The sequence below is a fragment of the Scardinius erythrophthalmus genome (assembly GCF_964197995.2).
Source record: "Scardinius erythrophthalmus genome assembly, chromosome: 24".
Taxonomy (NCBI): Eukaryota; Metazoa; Chordata; class Actinopteri; order Cypriniformes; family Leuciscidae; genus Scardinius; species Scardinius erythrophthalmus.
Window position 1 is genome coordinate 19,165,120 of NC_138244.1, and position 16,297 is coordinate 19,181,416.

General features: G+C 38.7%; 1 protein-coding gene across 4 annotated transcripts in view; it reads right to left on the reverse strand.

The window, feature by feature from the left end:
* scaper (S-phase cyclin A-associated protein in the ER) overlaps positions 1-16,297 on the reverse strand; it is a 118,923-nt gene that overhangs the window by 82,163 nt on the left and 20,463 nt on the right. For 2 of the 4 annotated variants that reach the window (XM_081356194.1, XM_081356195.1), the window contains exons 6-18: positions 14,089-14,205; positions 12,410-12,537; positions 12,085-12,311; positions 10,777-11,103; positions 7,972-8,139; positions 7,795-7,861; positions 7,331-7,448; positions 5,843-5,954; positions 5,359-5,499; positions 4,274-4,429; positions 4,058-4,200; positions 2,217-2,298; positions 1,965-2,117 (exon numbers count right to left, since the gene is read on the reverse strand). In XM_081356194.1, coding sequence (XP_081212320.1) covers positions 1,965-2,117; positions 2,217-2,298; positions 4,058-4,200; positions 4,274-4,429; positions 5,359-5,499; positions 5,843-5,954; positions 7,331-7,448; positions 7,795-7,861; positions 7,972-8,139; positions 10,777-11,103; positions 12,085-12,311; positions 12,410-12,537; positions 14,089-14,205 — 1,939 coding nt within the window. The remainder of the gene's footprint in view (positions 1-1,964; positions 2,118-2,216; positions 2,299-4,057; positions 4,201-4,273; positions 4,430-5,358; positions 5,500-5,842; positions 5,955-7,330; positions 7,449-7,794; positions 7,862-7,971; positions 8,140-10,776; positions 11,104-12,084; positions 12,312-12,409; positions 12,538-14,088; positions 14,206-16,297) is intronic. The other 2 variants (XM_081356196.1, XM_081356197.1) reach the window with 1 other exon arrangement.

Sequence of the window (16,297 nt, forward strand, 5' to 3'; positions counted from 1 at the left end):
AATTAAAGGAATAGTTCACCCAAAAATAAATTTACTCGCCTTCATATTGTTCAAACACATTTACAACTTCCTTCTGTGGAACCAAATTATTTTTTTAGGGCCCAAGCCCTGAAAGGGCGAAGGCCCTATTGTTTTCGTAAGGATTATTTTTTACAGGAAGTGTGTTATAACTTCTGCATACATTAACTGATCTAGATGAAACTTCAGCAGTGTGTTCGTGGTAAGAGGCCGATCAGATGGATGTAACTATTGTGAGTCAAAGTTATAGCGCCACCAACTGGTAGCAGGAAGTGTGTCACTTTCAAAATGTTTTTGACAAAAGTGGGGGGGTTAGTTTTACCCACAGTTACAAAAATCAGTACGTATATTGGTCTCATCGAGCCGGACAACTTTCTAATTTACAGTCATTAGCTCCAACCAAAAGGAAGTCAGATATTTGGGTTTAAAATAAAATTAAGTGGTCTATTTTATTCCCACCAAACTTTTTCAACATGATGAAAATACATTAAAGATGCTAAATTGTAAACAGATAATAAATATCTCAAACGGTTTTGCTATGGCGAGGGATTAAAATAATGTCAAAAATGGAAACACTAAAAGCCTCATATCTTCTAAAAATGTAATTATACGCCATTTATTTCTATATAAAATTATACAAATATCAGAAAATATTTTTTTCAATTTAATAATTAAATTTAAAAACAGCCAGAATGTTTTTTTAGTCCAAAAAATAAATAATCATGTCATTCATAGTGCTATACTGCCCTCTTGTGTTCAAAATCAGGTAGGCCTATTGTATCTATATAAAAATATACTAGGTATGTGACGGTGAGAATATTTTACCTCCGGTTAATCAATGTTGTGGAATATTTTGAGTGCATCATAAAATCAGAATAAGGTAAGACAAGTAATATTTTCTGTCTTATATATTATATATATATATATATATATATATATATATATATATATATATATAGCTGCGAGCAGCGATGAAGGGCCAAAGCCAAAGCGGTGGGTTGCGGTGCCACCGGCTTGGGCCCGTAATCGCTGCTCGCAGCTATATTTTTTAGATTGTTTTGTTCATATTATGCAAGTCAATGGGGTCCAAACCTTTCATACTGGAAAAAATACAGAAAGTTAAGGTGAAATTAATCTATATGAACTGAAAGGTAAAAAATTTAAATCTTTTTTTGTATTCCATACAGAAAGAAATTCACACAGGCAGGAAACCGACATGACGGTGAGTAAATGATGGCCTTTTCCTTTAACCTTACTTTAAGGGGGCTGAACCTGAAAGTGGCTTTGCATTAAAGTGACCTAAATGAAAAATTTACAGCAGAATTAAACTTAAAAGTAGGAAAGTTTTTCCTATGGCAGGTGAGGACAACAGTATCTGGATGCTTGTGTTGTTTGTCTCCTTTGAGTACTGGAGTTGAGCCCACACAGGACAGTCTGTGTATAATGTCATTAGCTAGAGTGCTTCCTGCTGACCTAAAGATGATCTCTGGTGTCAGAGCCTGGCCAAGGTCATCTGACATTTTTAACAAGATTTCATTCTCCCCAGCGCTTAATCTGATGTCAGTTTGAAGCTCCAAGGTGTCTGGCCCCAGTTGCAGTAAAAGCTGGGCACGTCAGAGATAAATGCGGCCACTCAAAGATTTGTTGCCTGTCACTTGAAAAGCATAATCACGCCCAGCTATTAATCTCCGCCTAGAGTTCATGTTTAATGAATGCAGTTAAATTCTCATTTACATGCATTCTCTATGAAAATCCTCTGAATCACCTTGTAGTCTGTGGTTTTATGTACTCTGCCTAGCAAAGCAGCAAAGACAGACAGCGCATCGTTGTCTGAAGAGTCCCAAATGTTCCTGCGACAGTATTCCTAGTCGCCCCCACTTCAACGGTCTTAAACATATTAACACCAATCAAAGTGACCAGAGAGAAACTCATAATGCAGGACCTACCACAACGTTACAGAGTGAGCACTGCTTCTTCCGCTCATAAGGGGTGAGTTTGGGAGCGTAGTCCGTGTTGGCGTGTCTTCCGCTGCTCAGCTCGGCGGCCTTCTCTTTCCTCTGCTCGATCTGCTCCATGTGTCTCCGGCTGCTCTCGTCATGCTGAAAACACGTTCCACATGCTAGCAATATTGTACGAGGTTTTCGGAAAAGGGGATAAACACTGAAAATGGTGTCAGAAATGGGATTATGATCAATTACCTTCATCTGGATTTTCTTCTGTAGTTCCTCCATGGCCTCCTGCTGAGCAGCACTGAGAGCAGCCAAACGCTCCTCACGGTCCCTGCAGTGTGTATATTAAATGAGACCCTATTACGCAATTTTTTTCATATATTTTCAATTTTCTTTATTGTGCAATGTTGCGGTTTAAGCATGAAAAAGGTTACAAAGGTTGCAAAGTTACAAAGTCACCCCAAAGGGAGATCTCTATATCAGTGCGCACTGTTTCTGAACTCCCTGAAACGCATTGATTGTAGTCTTGAGTTTTCATCCAGGAACAAACATGTCACAATATTCCTCTTTTAAAAAAACTCCCACCCAAGACACATGCAAAATAAAGGGGCAAGGCCTGGTGAGTTGTGTTAGTTGTGTGTTGAAACTCGCTGTTATGATACGGGCTGTGATATTTCCCAAACACGCTCAAAGTGGTTGACCAATCACAACACACTGATCCAGCCGACCAATCAGAGCACACACGCTTTTTCAGAAGGAGGGGTTTCATAGAGACAGGAACTAAACAGAGTGTTACTGACAGACTGGGAAGAGAGGAGCTGCAACAATGTAAAATTTGGGGAAAATAATGTGTGTTTTTTTAACATTTAAGTATGAAAACCTATTCTAGTAGACCCTAAAAACAAAATCAAAAAAGCGCATAAAATGGCCTCTTTAAAAAGCTAAAGAAAACAAAACAAAACATTCAAAAAGACATGACATCAAACCCATATAGATCTCAAAGCATTCAATTTATACAGGGTTTGTGTGACCTTCAAACTTAAAATTATTATAATTAATAATTTAGTTACAATTTCCTCTTATAGTTTATATCGTGATTCTGATGCAAGAACCAACATACACTAACATTCAAAAGTAAGGGTGTGATTTTTTAAATGTTTTTTAAAGATGTCACTTATGCTTACTTAAGGCCCGTTCACACCAAGCACGATAACTATAAAGATAACGACAAAGATAACTATATATGCGTCCACACCAACGAACGATAACGGTCTTTTTTATTCTAAGCACGCGCTCGCGCGCCCCATTTTAAATGCGCGAGACCTTTAAATTAGAATGGATTCTGATTGACTGTCAGTGTTTTATCGTTTGACAGCTGAAAAAAAATCGTTCTGAAAGTGATCCCAACGATATCGTTCCTCATATCTTTATCGTTATAGTTGTGGTGTGAACTCTGTTATTCTTTAATATGGAGAACGATTTTTAGAATTATATCTGTATCGTTATCTTTATAGTTATCGTCCTTGGTGTGAACGGGCCTTAAAGCTGCATTTATTTGAAAACAAACAATACCGTAAACAGTTCTATTATTTCTATTTAAAATAACCATTTTCTATTTGAATGCATTTTAAAATGTAATTTATTCTTTTCATCAAAGCTGTATTTTCAGCATTATTACTCCAGTCTTCAGTGTCACATGATCCTTCAGAAATCAGTCTAACATTCTGATTTGATACTCAAGAAACATTTATTATTATTAAAAATGTTGAAAACAGCTGCTTAATATTTTTGTGTAAACTAAGAGACATTTTTAAGGATTCTTTGATGAATAGAAAGTTTTAAAAAACAGCATTTGTTTGACCTTTTGTAAAAAATGTTTTAATTTACTGTCGCTTTTAATAAATTGAATGTGCCTTTGCTGAATAGAATAATTAATTTGAACTGTAGTGTATATTTTGGTTAAGAGTTACACATTAAAACATTCCCTAAACCAGGCAGTTCCTCAAAGCCTACTCCTCTGGGTCTTTAGCATTGGCCTTGTGTCTTGCTGAATCAGTATTTTGGTGTGTTTGGCAGGACATGATGCGGACCTGGCTCTCTCTCGTGCTGCGTCTTCCCTCGCCCTCTCTTTCTCCTGCCTCTGCTGCTCGATTCTAGCCTCTTGTTCCCGTCTCTTCATCCGAAGCTCCTCCACACGTGCCTGTCGCTCCGCCTCCAATACCCGCTTACGCTCCTGAAAAAAGAACACACAGTTACACATTTAAAGCACGAAACAAATAAGGGGAACACAGAGACTAGTTCCATACCTGAACGGCTTCATCCCTGGCTTGTTTTTCTTCCTGCCTCCGCTGGCGTTCCTCCTGCAGCTCATTGAGCCGTTGTTCGTATTCGTTTAGTTTAGCCAGGACATCGTGCCTCTTGTTCTGGGCTTCCAGAGTGTTGATGAACGCGATCTCATTCACCTACACAAATCACCAATATAAACAAAATATGCTGAGCACAGAGATTTCCTATTGAACTACATTTAACCTCTGGTGCTCTCCGGTCATTTTTGACCGAAAAATTAATCTTTTTTTTTTTTTTTATCGGAATGGTACAAAACTTGGTAAAGGTTTTGCCACTTGCTATGTGAATAAAAAATAAATAAATCATGAATAGGTTAAATGGTCCTGAAAAAAAAGTCACACTTGTGCTCCTTGCGGTTAAAAATGACGGCATTGGAAATGAATGGGAGACGAATTTCATCTAGTAAAAACTTTTGGTACTGCGGCCAAACAAAATCTTACTGAAAGCTAATTTTTTGAGATATCAGGCTCACATTTTGAACACGACTTGTTTAGATTTATGGCTTTGATTTTCTCACAGTTTTAGAGTAAAACATGTTTTTAAAAATATATATTTCATATAAAAACTGAAAATATAATAATTTTTTACACATTTTTCATAACAATAAACAAAATTCTGTAACTTTTTTAAGTTTAAGTTTTAACTTTTTTCACTTCAGCAATAATCTGCCAAGTGTCGTCTTTGAAAAGAGATCAAACTTAAGTCTGTGCTCTAAAGCATTCAAGATTTATGACAGTTTAAGTTGGAAATTTAATTTTCAGGTCTATGCTAAAAAGGTTAATAAATGGATTATAAATATAGTGTAAATATAATTTACTACCATAAAATCCCCTAAAAGAACAAAAAAACATTATCAAACTAAAATATAGTAAATTAATTTAATAAAAAAAACAAAAAAACAAACATTTTATTCAGCAATTTTTGACCGCCACGGGAGGAGCAACAGAGGGTTAAACATTTTCTGAAGAAAATCTCCAAGTTTGTGCAATCGGAATAGTGATATCACTTCGGTTTGATCAGTTTTAGCCTCTTAGGAACTTCTGACCTTCGCCTCTTCTTCCTGTGCTTTCTTCACGATGGCCTGCAGTTGAAGCTCTCGTTTGAATTCAGCATGAAGCAGTTTCTCCTCCATCATCTTTCTCCTCTGATCCAACAGCTCCTCTTTCCACTTCCTCACCTCCTTCTCCTGAGACGCACGAAAAAATCAAATCCCGCCAAAGTGATTTAGAAGTCAAACTTGTCAGGAGTGTGAATGACACGTTAGTGGTCCACTTCAAGTGCAGATATATAAACATGCGATATTGTCTTAGATCTCACTCCTCATACAAGAATGGACGGAACAAAAACAAACATATTCTTACCAACATCAGTTTTATGAGTCTGACCAGGAGTGAATCACCCTGAACGACTAAAATGGCTGTTAAGTGATTCTTTCAACATCTATGCGAATATGATTTTCCCCTGTGGCCGAGGCAGGCTAGGAGAGGCTAAATGAGCTGTGTCTACAGGTGTTAAAGGGAAAAACATACTCTTTCCATGAGTTTCTGCAGCTTGTGGGTCTTCTCCTCTCTCAGTTTGGCTCGGAGCTGCTGGGCTTTAAGTTGCTTCTCCTCATGCTTCTTCTTCGACTCCGCAATCGTTCTGACAACAAACAGACAAACCCATTTTGATGTTCCCAATCCATTTTCACATGATATTCAGATTCCTTAACCACAACTAAAATCACAAATATCCATAATGTGTCCACAAATATCCATAATGTGTCCACAAATATCCATTTAGGAATGTAATATCCTAAATGAATATAAATAAATGATGTTTTCAAAGACATTACACTAGATGGCAGATGAAAGCATTAAAATTGACATTACAAAAAGGTGATAAAAGATTTAAATTGAATGCCTGGTGTGTAAATGGGCATGATCGATTTTTTAAATATAATCGACTAAATTGACTAATTAAATTGAGAGCCATAAGAATAACATTTTTACATTTGTGATTGAGCACAATGCTATCAGCATCACTAAATATTCCAAAGTGTAGGATCACAATTGAATAGAAACCCGTTTCAGACACAAAAAAGTGAAAAATTCTCAAAATTCTGACTTTATTTCAAGCAAGTTTTGAGTTTACACCCAGTTATGATTTTTTTTCTTAGAATTGCGTGTTTAGATCTCATAATTCTGCAAATAAAAGAAGTAAAAACTGAGACGTAAACTCACAATTTACAATTGTATGGAAGGATTGCACAATTTTGAATTTGAGTTAAAATCTAACAATTCTGTTTTTTTGGTTTTTCATGTGAATTTGTTGCAATTCTGGCTTCTTGTTTTTTTTGTGTGTGTTTTTTTTTTTTACAGTTTATTGCAGTGTTTGTTTTGCAACTAATGGCACCTAACAGAATTGCAGTCTTTTGCAGCCAAATTGCATACGTCACTTAAAGTTACAGTGTGTAACTTTTGGTGCTCTAGCGGTTAATAAACAGAACTGCATGTGTCTCGCGGAAGAACATTGTAGCCAAAGCTACTTCTCTCTGTTTATGTCTATGATGAGTCACGAAGGTACTGGGCTACTCTAAAATAATCCCAATATAAACACTTACTATAGGTGTACCGTAGTGATTCAGGATAAGACAAAAACACGGTTTGGAAAATGAATTCATGATGCACTCGCTTATTATATACATTTTTTACATTTTAAACACAAAAAAAACATTTTTTTAAAACTTTACATTTACATTACTAACATTTTTGTCATGTACTTTGGAATCAGTTACTGACTACAATTTGTAATTGTAATCTACCCAGCATTGATCTAATAAGCATTAGCTGACATGAAGCTGCAAAATTACTTATAGTCAATAGAACATCAAAATAAAGTGTTAGCAGATATTAAGCAGACAGCTGCTAATTGACATGTAGTTGCAAATTTACTTGTAGTTAGCAGAATGTCTAATGTGGACCATCTAAATAAAGTGTTACCTTATTCTGTAACAAATGGGACTGTGTGACTGTTACCGTTTGCGTGAAGGAGAGGACAGCTTCTCATGCATGTGAATGCCATGGCCCGGTGGGCGGGCTGGCTCCTCCTCCACTATGTCGCCCCAGGAGGTGCTCTGACGCCAGGGCTCTCGAGCTGTCAGAAAAAGAAAGTGATGCAATAACACATTTACAAGAAGTTTTAGACCGATATATCATACCTGTCATTTTGAGGTTATCAGCATCCAGTTTCGCAAGAAAAGCAGTTTATGTAATTTGATTAAATTACATGATGTCCAGAGGAAAAATGCTTGTCAACAGTAAAAAAGTTTTTTACAAAAAGATGACAGAAGTAGTAATTCAATTGTTATTACATGTCAAAAGTAATAAAGACATGCAATTAGGAATGTTTTTCAGAAGTAACAACAAAATGTACTTATAGACAAAAAACTTAAAGACTTACTGTACAACTTAGCAAATGCAGACGCTAATTACATAATTACCGTCATAATCAGCTAACATCTCGCTCCAGTCTAAGTTCAAGCCACAACTTCCACTCCCGATACTTGCCTTTAAGAGAGCAAAATAACAAAAAAATGATACTAAATCCAGAAAACATTAAACAAGCTAAGAAAATGTATATCATTGTAATTACATTACTACTAGGGTTGTTGACTTACAGAGAAGTCGCTTTCATTGTCCGTCTCCAGTTCGTTGTTCTCCGCTTGGATCTCCCGTGTCAGCTGTTCCTCCTCAGCGATGGCACTCGCGATTGCCTCTTCGTTAGCTTTTTCCAGGCGGTCGGCCAGCTCTTCCTTCTTAGCCAAAACTTCAGCCATGGATTGAGGCTGACAACAGGCACAACAAACTCGCACTGAGCCATTGAAGTCACCACCCCAAACAGAGGCACGAAACGTGCAGTACAGCGCCAAGTTAGCCACATCAGGCTTTAGAGGACATGCCCAGGCAACTTCAATTAAGACACGGTGCAATCAATTTAACACTTTCTGTGAAATTAGGCTAGACTTGAATTTCTGTATTTCAAACATTTAATGCAATCAAATTTTAAATGTTTGGTGGAAGCCTGCATACCACAAAACTTTACAAAATGCAAAAGATGTTTTAAGAAACTAAACAGAGACCAAATGAAATGATAATACAGGCACACGCCATAAACACAATCAATCGCAAAAACCACACAAGGGGAAGCATAACGAAATCATGCAGCATACAGCCACAATAAAGATGAGGAGATGGGATAGTATTCTTATTTGGTATGATACAACGTATTTAAAGGCATGTTGTTGATGTATGTGACGTCGTGCCGTAAAGCAAGTTGTGATTCTTGCGAGATTTGACGGCGCGCCACCTCTCAAACTTGCATTGCTGGTTTTGCCAGCGGCACCCGGCAGGAAATAATTCATAATCCATCAACTTTAATATATCGGACGAATTTTCTTAACGGGCCAATAACATTAAAAACAAACGTATATCGGTCGATACCGATAAGGTGGCTGATATATTGTGCATCCCTAGATGACAATGTAATTGTGTGTGTGTGTGTGTGGGTGGTGTATATAATAATACTAATAAGAATTATATATTGGTTTCGATTTGGTCAATTTAAACCAATGGTTCTTAACCAGGGGGCCGCAGGATGACTTAAAAGTATTTTAATTAATTAATTATTATTAATATATTAAAACTCCAATCTAAATTAAAATGCTAAAAAGACATAAAATGAAGATTTTTTTGGCAAAATGCTTATGAGAACCACTGTAAACAACATTTACAATACGTTCATGTTTTCTTAACTGTCACAATAATGGCATTGCAACGGTCACATGCCTAGCACGTATTTTGTGTCACAAAAGATGATATTTTGAAGAACACTGGGGTCTAAACAACATTGGACCCCATTGACTTTCATTGTGTGGACAAAAAAAAAAAAAATCAAAAATCTTCTTTTGTGCTCTACAAAATACAGTTTAAAACGACATGAAGGTTATGACTATTTTCATTTTTAGGTGAACTATTCCTTTGAGATGACCAAATACCCTGTAAAGCCCACATTAGGTGGTTCTAGTGTTTTGAAACACAGTTACCTGTAGGCAGAGGGGTTTATGTTGATTTTAGGGTGGTAACAAAAGAGGGGTTTGTTGAGGGGCAATTTTTTGCATTACATTCCTTCCATGGGTGCACCTGTGAGTCTTCATGACTCGTGATGACTGGTAAATTGCCAAAATATTTTGGAAAAAGTATCCTACCCACTGCCATCAGAGGGCACAACACTTGACCCCCATTTTCAGAACCTGACGAGTGAACAGTATGCAGAGTGCCAATTTCAGAAGGACCGTGGGAGAAGATGGAGACGCCCAGAGCTGCGCTGAGGTCAGTGTCAGACGTCATGCTAACAAGCATAATAAGAGGTGGATTTCTCTCAACAGTGCGCCTGCTGGTCTTAGATCTGGAGTCTAAACAGAGCAGGGCTTATCTGACCCACCCAGAGAGGTGGTGTCTGGACCTCGGAAGCAATGATTCCGGATTCCGACACGACTGAGATTGTGCTCCTGTCTGAGCATTTAAACCTCATCCATCTCCATTGTTTCAGACTGGGTTTTGTACAGAGGCCAACACCCGTCGAGAAATGGAAGCCGGTCGCTCAGTAGAAAATGCTGTGGGTCTAGCCTTAATTAATCCCTTGGAGGTTTCTCTTAGAAAGGGTGAGACAGGAGACAAGCGGAACGCCACAACAGGAGTTGCCATATCATTTTTAAAGCCATCTCGTGTAAAAAAACTCGGTGTCATTTGGCATACATCTGTGGGTCAAATAGCAAAATCAATCAATGGTCTTGAACTTGAAGAAAAGTTCAAGCTAAACATTTTGCAGCTGGTTGGTTGCTGGACAGAATTGTGATTTTTGTACTTGGATTTCGATCTGGTATATGTAAATTTAGATACCCCTTTTCCAAAGACAATTTGGTTATTCCTCTTGAACTGAAAACGAATAATATACTGTAATTGGTCAGAGGAGAAGGGGGCCGAATCTCAACAGAGATCTGCAGATCCCCTAGCCATGCACCGCGTCAAGGAAAAGCACCATTTTGGTGGAAAAGGGGCCTGTTTGGTGGCATATTTGATATATGTAGCAAAATTTTGGGAGGTCAAGGCTCGAAGGGAGGTCAAGGTCAATGAGAGCCCATGGGTTCAAAATCAGTCAAGTCGTTTGAATGGTGCAGGGGACACTTGATAAGCCCAAAATAAAAACTTGAGCAACTGTGGCAACTCTCTGAAAACACTGGGCCCTCCTGTTCTCTACTCACAGTGGATACTTGCTGACCCCCGTCATCACGCACACACATATACGCCCTACTTGCTGAGAGAAAGGAGGAGGGAGGGGGTAACCCTGCCTAGCCTGGAGGTTTTTGGGATTGACTTTGTTTAGGCGGCAGTCCTGACCCTGGCCTGTGTCTCTCAGCACTCACAGTAGAAAGTTCTGTGGGGTCCAGCATGCTCTCCAGTGTCATCACTGCCAGGGGAATGTAGACCGCTGCCTCCGCTTTTGCCGATGGTGCCGCGACCTTCCACACCGACCCCTCCGTCCCCTTCTCTTCTTTGGCTTGCCCAGTACTCAGCTCCTCCAGTTGGGAGAGGGATACAGGAGGAGAGCCTGTGTCGGAAGCCAAGTCTGGGCACTGGGCCTGCGAAGGCAGAGAAGTAGGGGGTGGCACGGGGTCGGAAATGGGGGGTGGCGTTTCCTCAGAGGGGGCGCTGACACTCTGCCCTGGCTCTTCAATACTTTCTGCTGGGGGCTGCGCAATGTACACACAGATGAATACACAAATATGAACACATGCATGTCAAGGCACTCCTTGCCGCATCTGTATGACAGACCATTTGGCAGATAAAACAAACACAACTAAAGAAACACAGCATGCTAAATAATTACACAACATCATGCATTTCACAACAAACATGTAGCATACCAAGAACCATACAATCAAATACCACAAGCATGCAAACAAGTCATTTTGAGTAACTACAGTCTCAACTACATGCTCTGTTTTAAAACCCTAGCGAGCTTGCCTAGAGGAAGAATTTCAAGACAAGGCTATTGATGTAAAGGCTGTTCCAAAAGTTAGGCAACTAAATTTTTCTGCTCACTATTAAATTTTGGCCACATTCTAAGACAGCATCCAATGTTTCCTCTAGCAATGCGATAACAATGGAGAAGACAATCTAACAATGCATTGTGACAAGCTTAGTAAAAAAAAATTAAAAAATCAAGGTGGTGGATAAAAGATTAATTTAATCCTGAACAATGTGCTATTTTATGCCAATTAGAGTACTGTGGCGTTAGCATGACAAACTCCACTGAAATCAATTATGGGTCAAGTCTCTTGTGCGCTTCGCATAGGGAGCACTACTTTTAAGGGTTTTTGCCTACATAGAGCGTTCCAAATCAGTTACTAATGATGTTCTAATTCAGTGAGGGTGCTGCCTTAGAAGGAATTAGATAACGTTGCAGCTCACTAGGTTTTGGGGCAGAGCTATTGAATTCGGCATATTCCCCAAATGCAACCTAGGACACTGTATTGTCAATATTTAATAGACCTCATTATATCTGATAAACATGTACAAAATCGATGCTCGTACACTTGATACTGCTCTGTCTGGACAGTGTATCTATGAACACACTGTGACCAAACTAAAACATTCTGATGTTACAGAGCCTTCATATCTGAATAATTATAATAAATAATTAATAAAGGGAGGCTGGTTGACGTCAGTACCTCAATGACGGAGGTCTTTTCCATCTCTTGGCTCTGCTCTTGGGGTATGGGTTGCTCTTGCTCCTTCATCTCCTGAGATTTTTCCTGGGGTGAGGGCTGGATGCGCTGGTTCTCCTTGTCGCTGTCGTCTTTGGGGCTTACATGGGCCAGAACTGGGCTTACCTTGGCCCTTGGCCTCATAGAACGCCCACGCTGCACGGTCTCCCAGCCCTCAGCATCTTTCTTTGCTAAGGATGAACGTACATGTTTACATAAACACACAAATTATACAGAAATATTTGGTTTTGAAAAAAAAAATGACTGTAAATAGAGAAGATCAGTTCACCTGGTTTTTCAACAGGGATGTTGACACTTTGGTTGGGGACAGGAAGGGACTGGGAAGACTTGACCCGATCGGCCCAGCTTGGTCCAGTGTGGGAGAAACGTGCCACAGCCAAAGTGGGAGGGGGACCCCTGTAAACATACACACAACCATATAAAACCAGGGGTCTCAGATTCAAAAGACCTGGTGGACACTAGCCAAGTGTTGTTCTTCATCGCTAATGGCACAATTTAAGAAATACAAATGATTTTACATCAATGAATTTTAACTATAGATTAAAATAGTTCTACTTTCTATGGGTAGCCATCATGCCTGCAGCGCGCCACACACTCTGCATCATTGCATCGGGCATCCTCAAACATTGGGAACTAAAATGGAAACTTCAGACTGAGGGCCCTCCGTCTTGATCGATATCCATTTCCTGAGGCATCCAATTACAGTGTAATACAGACATGGATGCCCGTGCTTCAGCAGTCTTTAACCACACTTAGATCCACACCCCCCACAGTCTCAGGCGCAGGCCTGAGGAGAACCCAGCAAAAATTGCATTAAACAAAACGCTTAGGCCGTTGCGGATCGATTCCCCTTCTCCTCCCAGCCTCTGCCAGACGGGCGTAGTCTTTCCGGTCTCGTGGTGAGGCCAAGATATGCATCATATCTGCCATTGATTTCTCCATCTGAACATTCAGTGGCATTTTAATCAGATTATCAATTGTCTTCCTTCACACCATCAGTTAAAAATGCCTTGTTTCTTGATCCTCTAGTAGGAGTTGAGAGTCACCACAACAGAAAAGATGGTGTCAATTAGTACATTGCTAGCAGGGATAATGGTTTTAGGCCAGATTCAAGCATACACACCATGTCTGAAATTGCAAGTAAACCTTGGGAATACAGGTTAAAACTTTTTTCATTGAAACAAGTAATAATTATTGCGCTCATATTCTACTGCGCTTCGTCTATTTGACACGCATGCACTCATTCAGCGAAGTCTGTGAAGTTTAAATGTTGTCCAAATATGCAAAAATGGAAATATTGCGGGACTTTCTAAAATGTACAGATAAGGATATTACCATAAAATCTAAGTTATGTGCTGAGGAAAACACCTGTCATTAAACAGCAAAGCACGACAGGGCAAGACACGATAAACGCTTATGCTTTAGTTTGAAGTACTTAGAAATATAAAGCATTCTCATGTTTCTGACAACTTGGATCATGTACCTTTTCCACAGCAGCTCAATCTGTGCCCTCCGCTATTTTCCATATGCGTTTTGTCCATAGAAATGGGTTATTCACTACCATAAAGCGGTTTGACTGGCTGCTGGTTTCCGAGCACAGTGCGCAGACGCGACTAATCGATGATAAAATTCGTTATTGAGAATAATCGATGTTATCGATTAGTTGTTGCAGCCCTACTTTTAACCATCCCTAAAATATAGTACAGAGTAATTGGATACCAATAATTACTGACAAAAACACAATAGTTGTGTGACTTTTTATAACTTAAATATTTTGTGACAAGTTACCATGGCATATAGGGCAGAACCATATGGTCCGTTTGGTTAATTGCCTCTGTTAAGAATATATAAGAGCTAAAGTCTTGGATTGGTAAAGAAAGTTCTTGTGAGTACTAGAGAGAAAATTTTGTGATCCTGGGTGTGGTCAATGTGACTGGATTGGCCTACCCAAAATTAAGGGCACGACGAACACCAGGAGATGGTACAATCCGGTCTGACGAGGGGCTGGACATCACATGTCGTCCTGGTGACATCTTTCGAACTTCCCAAGCCAAAGAAGTGGGCCTGCAGGGACAAGGACATACATTCAAAGGAAGGTACTGATTCAGAACAGGACCCAAACATCTAACAACTGAAAAATTCTCAAAAATATTGAACATGCAAGGGGCAGGGAATACACATGTGCTTCTAAAGGATGCGCATTCAAATTCTGTGGATATGTCCAGAGCATTTTTAAGGAGTTCTGTACAAACTGACACAAAACTTCTCGCTTTCAAGCTCTGGGGCCGTATTCACAAATAATTTTAAGGCTAAAAGTAGCTCCTAACTGGCGAATTTAGGAGCAACTCCTAAAAATAATGGGCGTGTCACTCCTAAATTTAGGACTCCTAATTTTTTTCACTAAGAGTAATTCACGAAGCATTTTAGCCCTAAAAGTAGCACCTAAGTCTGGGACAGCTTAAAAGAAGTCGAGAGGATTCCTAACTCACTAAGATCTATTACAAACCGTTTTTTGTTGCATTTCACGTTGCGATGTTTTGAAATGCGTATGCGGCGGCTACAGGAGCTTCCAATCGCGAGGGAACAATTTTGCATTGTAGGCATAACTAGGGATGCAATAACGCCACCAACAACAACCAAAACTAGGCTACTCATTGCATGTAAACTAATTGTAACGTTTCATTGTGAATCAAATTAAAATGTTCTTCTCTTTGCAAACGTAGGCAGAGGCGTAGTGACAGATTAATTCAATAATGTTGCAAAGATATTGCATCAATTCATATGTTTCATTAGGCTACTAGGCTATTTGTTTTTCCTTACTCTTTATTCATTTAGGCTATTTATTCAGTTATTCATCATCTTCCGTCCTTCGCACTACTTGTGTAGTGCACGCATTCTCAGACCTGTCACCTGTCACTCATCATCGTAGGGGAGGTGTTTGAAATCATTCCCGCGTTACAATCATCAGCCAATCAAGGTGGTCACTTCAGTCAAGCTTGTGCATGAGTAATGACGTCATCCATAGCAACGAAGACTCACTCTTAGTTTAGGAGTTGTCATTTTTCTTTACCAAGAGTAGGTCTGAAAGGCGTTGTGAATAACTTTTAACCCTCATGTGGTGTTCGGGTCATTTTGACCCGGAGAAGATTTTCTTTTTCCCAAAAATACTAGTTGATGTTATCGCTTTGTACTGAAACTTAGTGACTTTATTCACAAATGGTATAACTACTTCTGAAATGTTTTGTGACAATTTTCTTAATTTTTTAGGGGGAGTTTTGTCACCTTGTCACTCTTGTGGTGTTCCCGGTCAAAAATGACCGGACTACAAAAAATAGCTTATAAATCAGTTGTTATGCTATATTATCACCCGATATTGGATTCAATCTTTTTGTCAACTTGTTCTCTTTCAGTTAGGACTGGTTTTATATTTCTATTTGCATCTGATTAATCGTAGGCCTCATTTATTTGAGAGTAGGCATCTAATTTTTTGAGTAAAAAAAACATTATTTTTGAATAATTTTGGAAATTTTAAATAAATTCTGAAGAAAATTGCCACTGTTGATCACACAAGTCTACTTTAATATTTAACCAGGAATTTTGTTTTGAAAAACTTTTATTTTGTACAAAATGGCACATTGTTACACTTGTGGTGTTCCCGGTCAAAAATGACCGGACTACAATAAATAGCTTATAAATCAATCATTATGCAATATTATCACCCAATATTGGATTCAATCTTTTTGTCCACTTGTTCTCTTTCAATTTGGACTGGTTTTATATTTCTATTTGCATCTGATTAATTGTAGGCCTCATTTATTTGAGAGAAGGCATCTCAATTTTTGAGTAAAAAAAACATTATTTTTGAATAATTTAGGAAAAAAAAAAAAAAATCGGAAGAAAATTGCCACTGTTGATCACACTAGTCTACTTTAATTTTTCACCAGGAATTGTGTTTTGAAAAACTTTTATTTTGTACAGTATGGCACAGAGTTACACTTGTGGTGTTCCACTGGGCCATTGAGGGCCATTGTGGGCCATTGTTTCAATGGGCCATTGAAAGTGAATGGGAGAGACCAATGCAACCAATGAATGGAACAACATAAAATATGTATCATTTTAAAGCTTAGAATCTCAGCTTTTTAATGGATCTAATCAC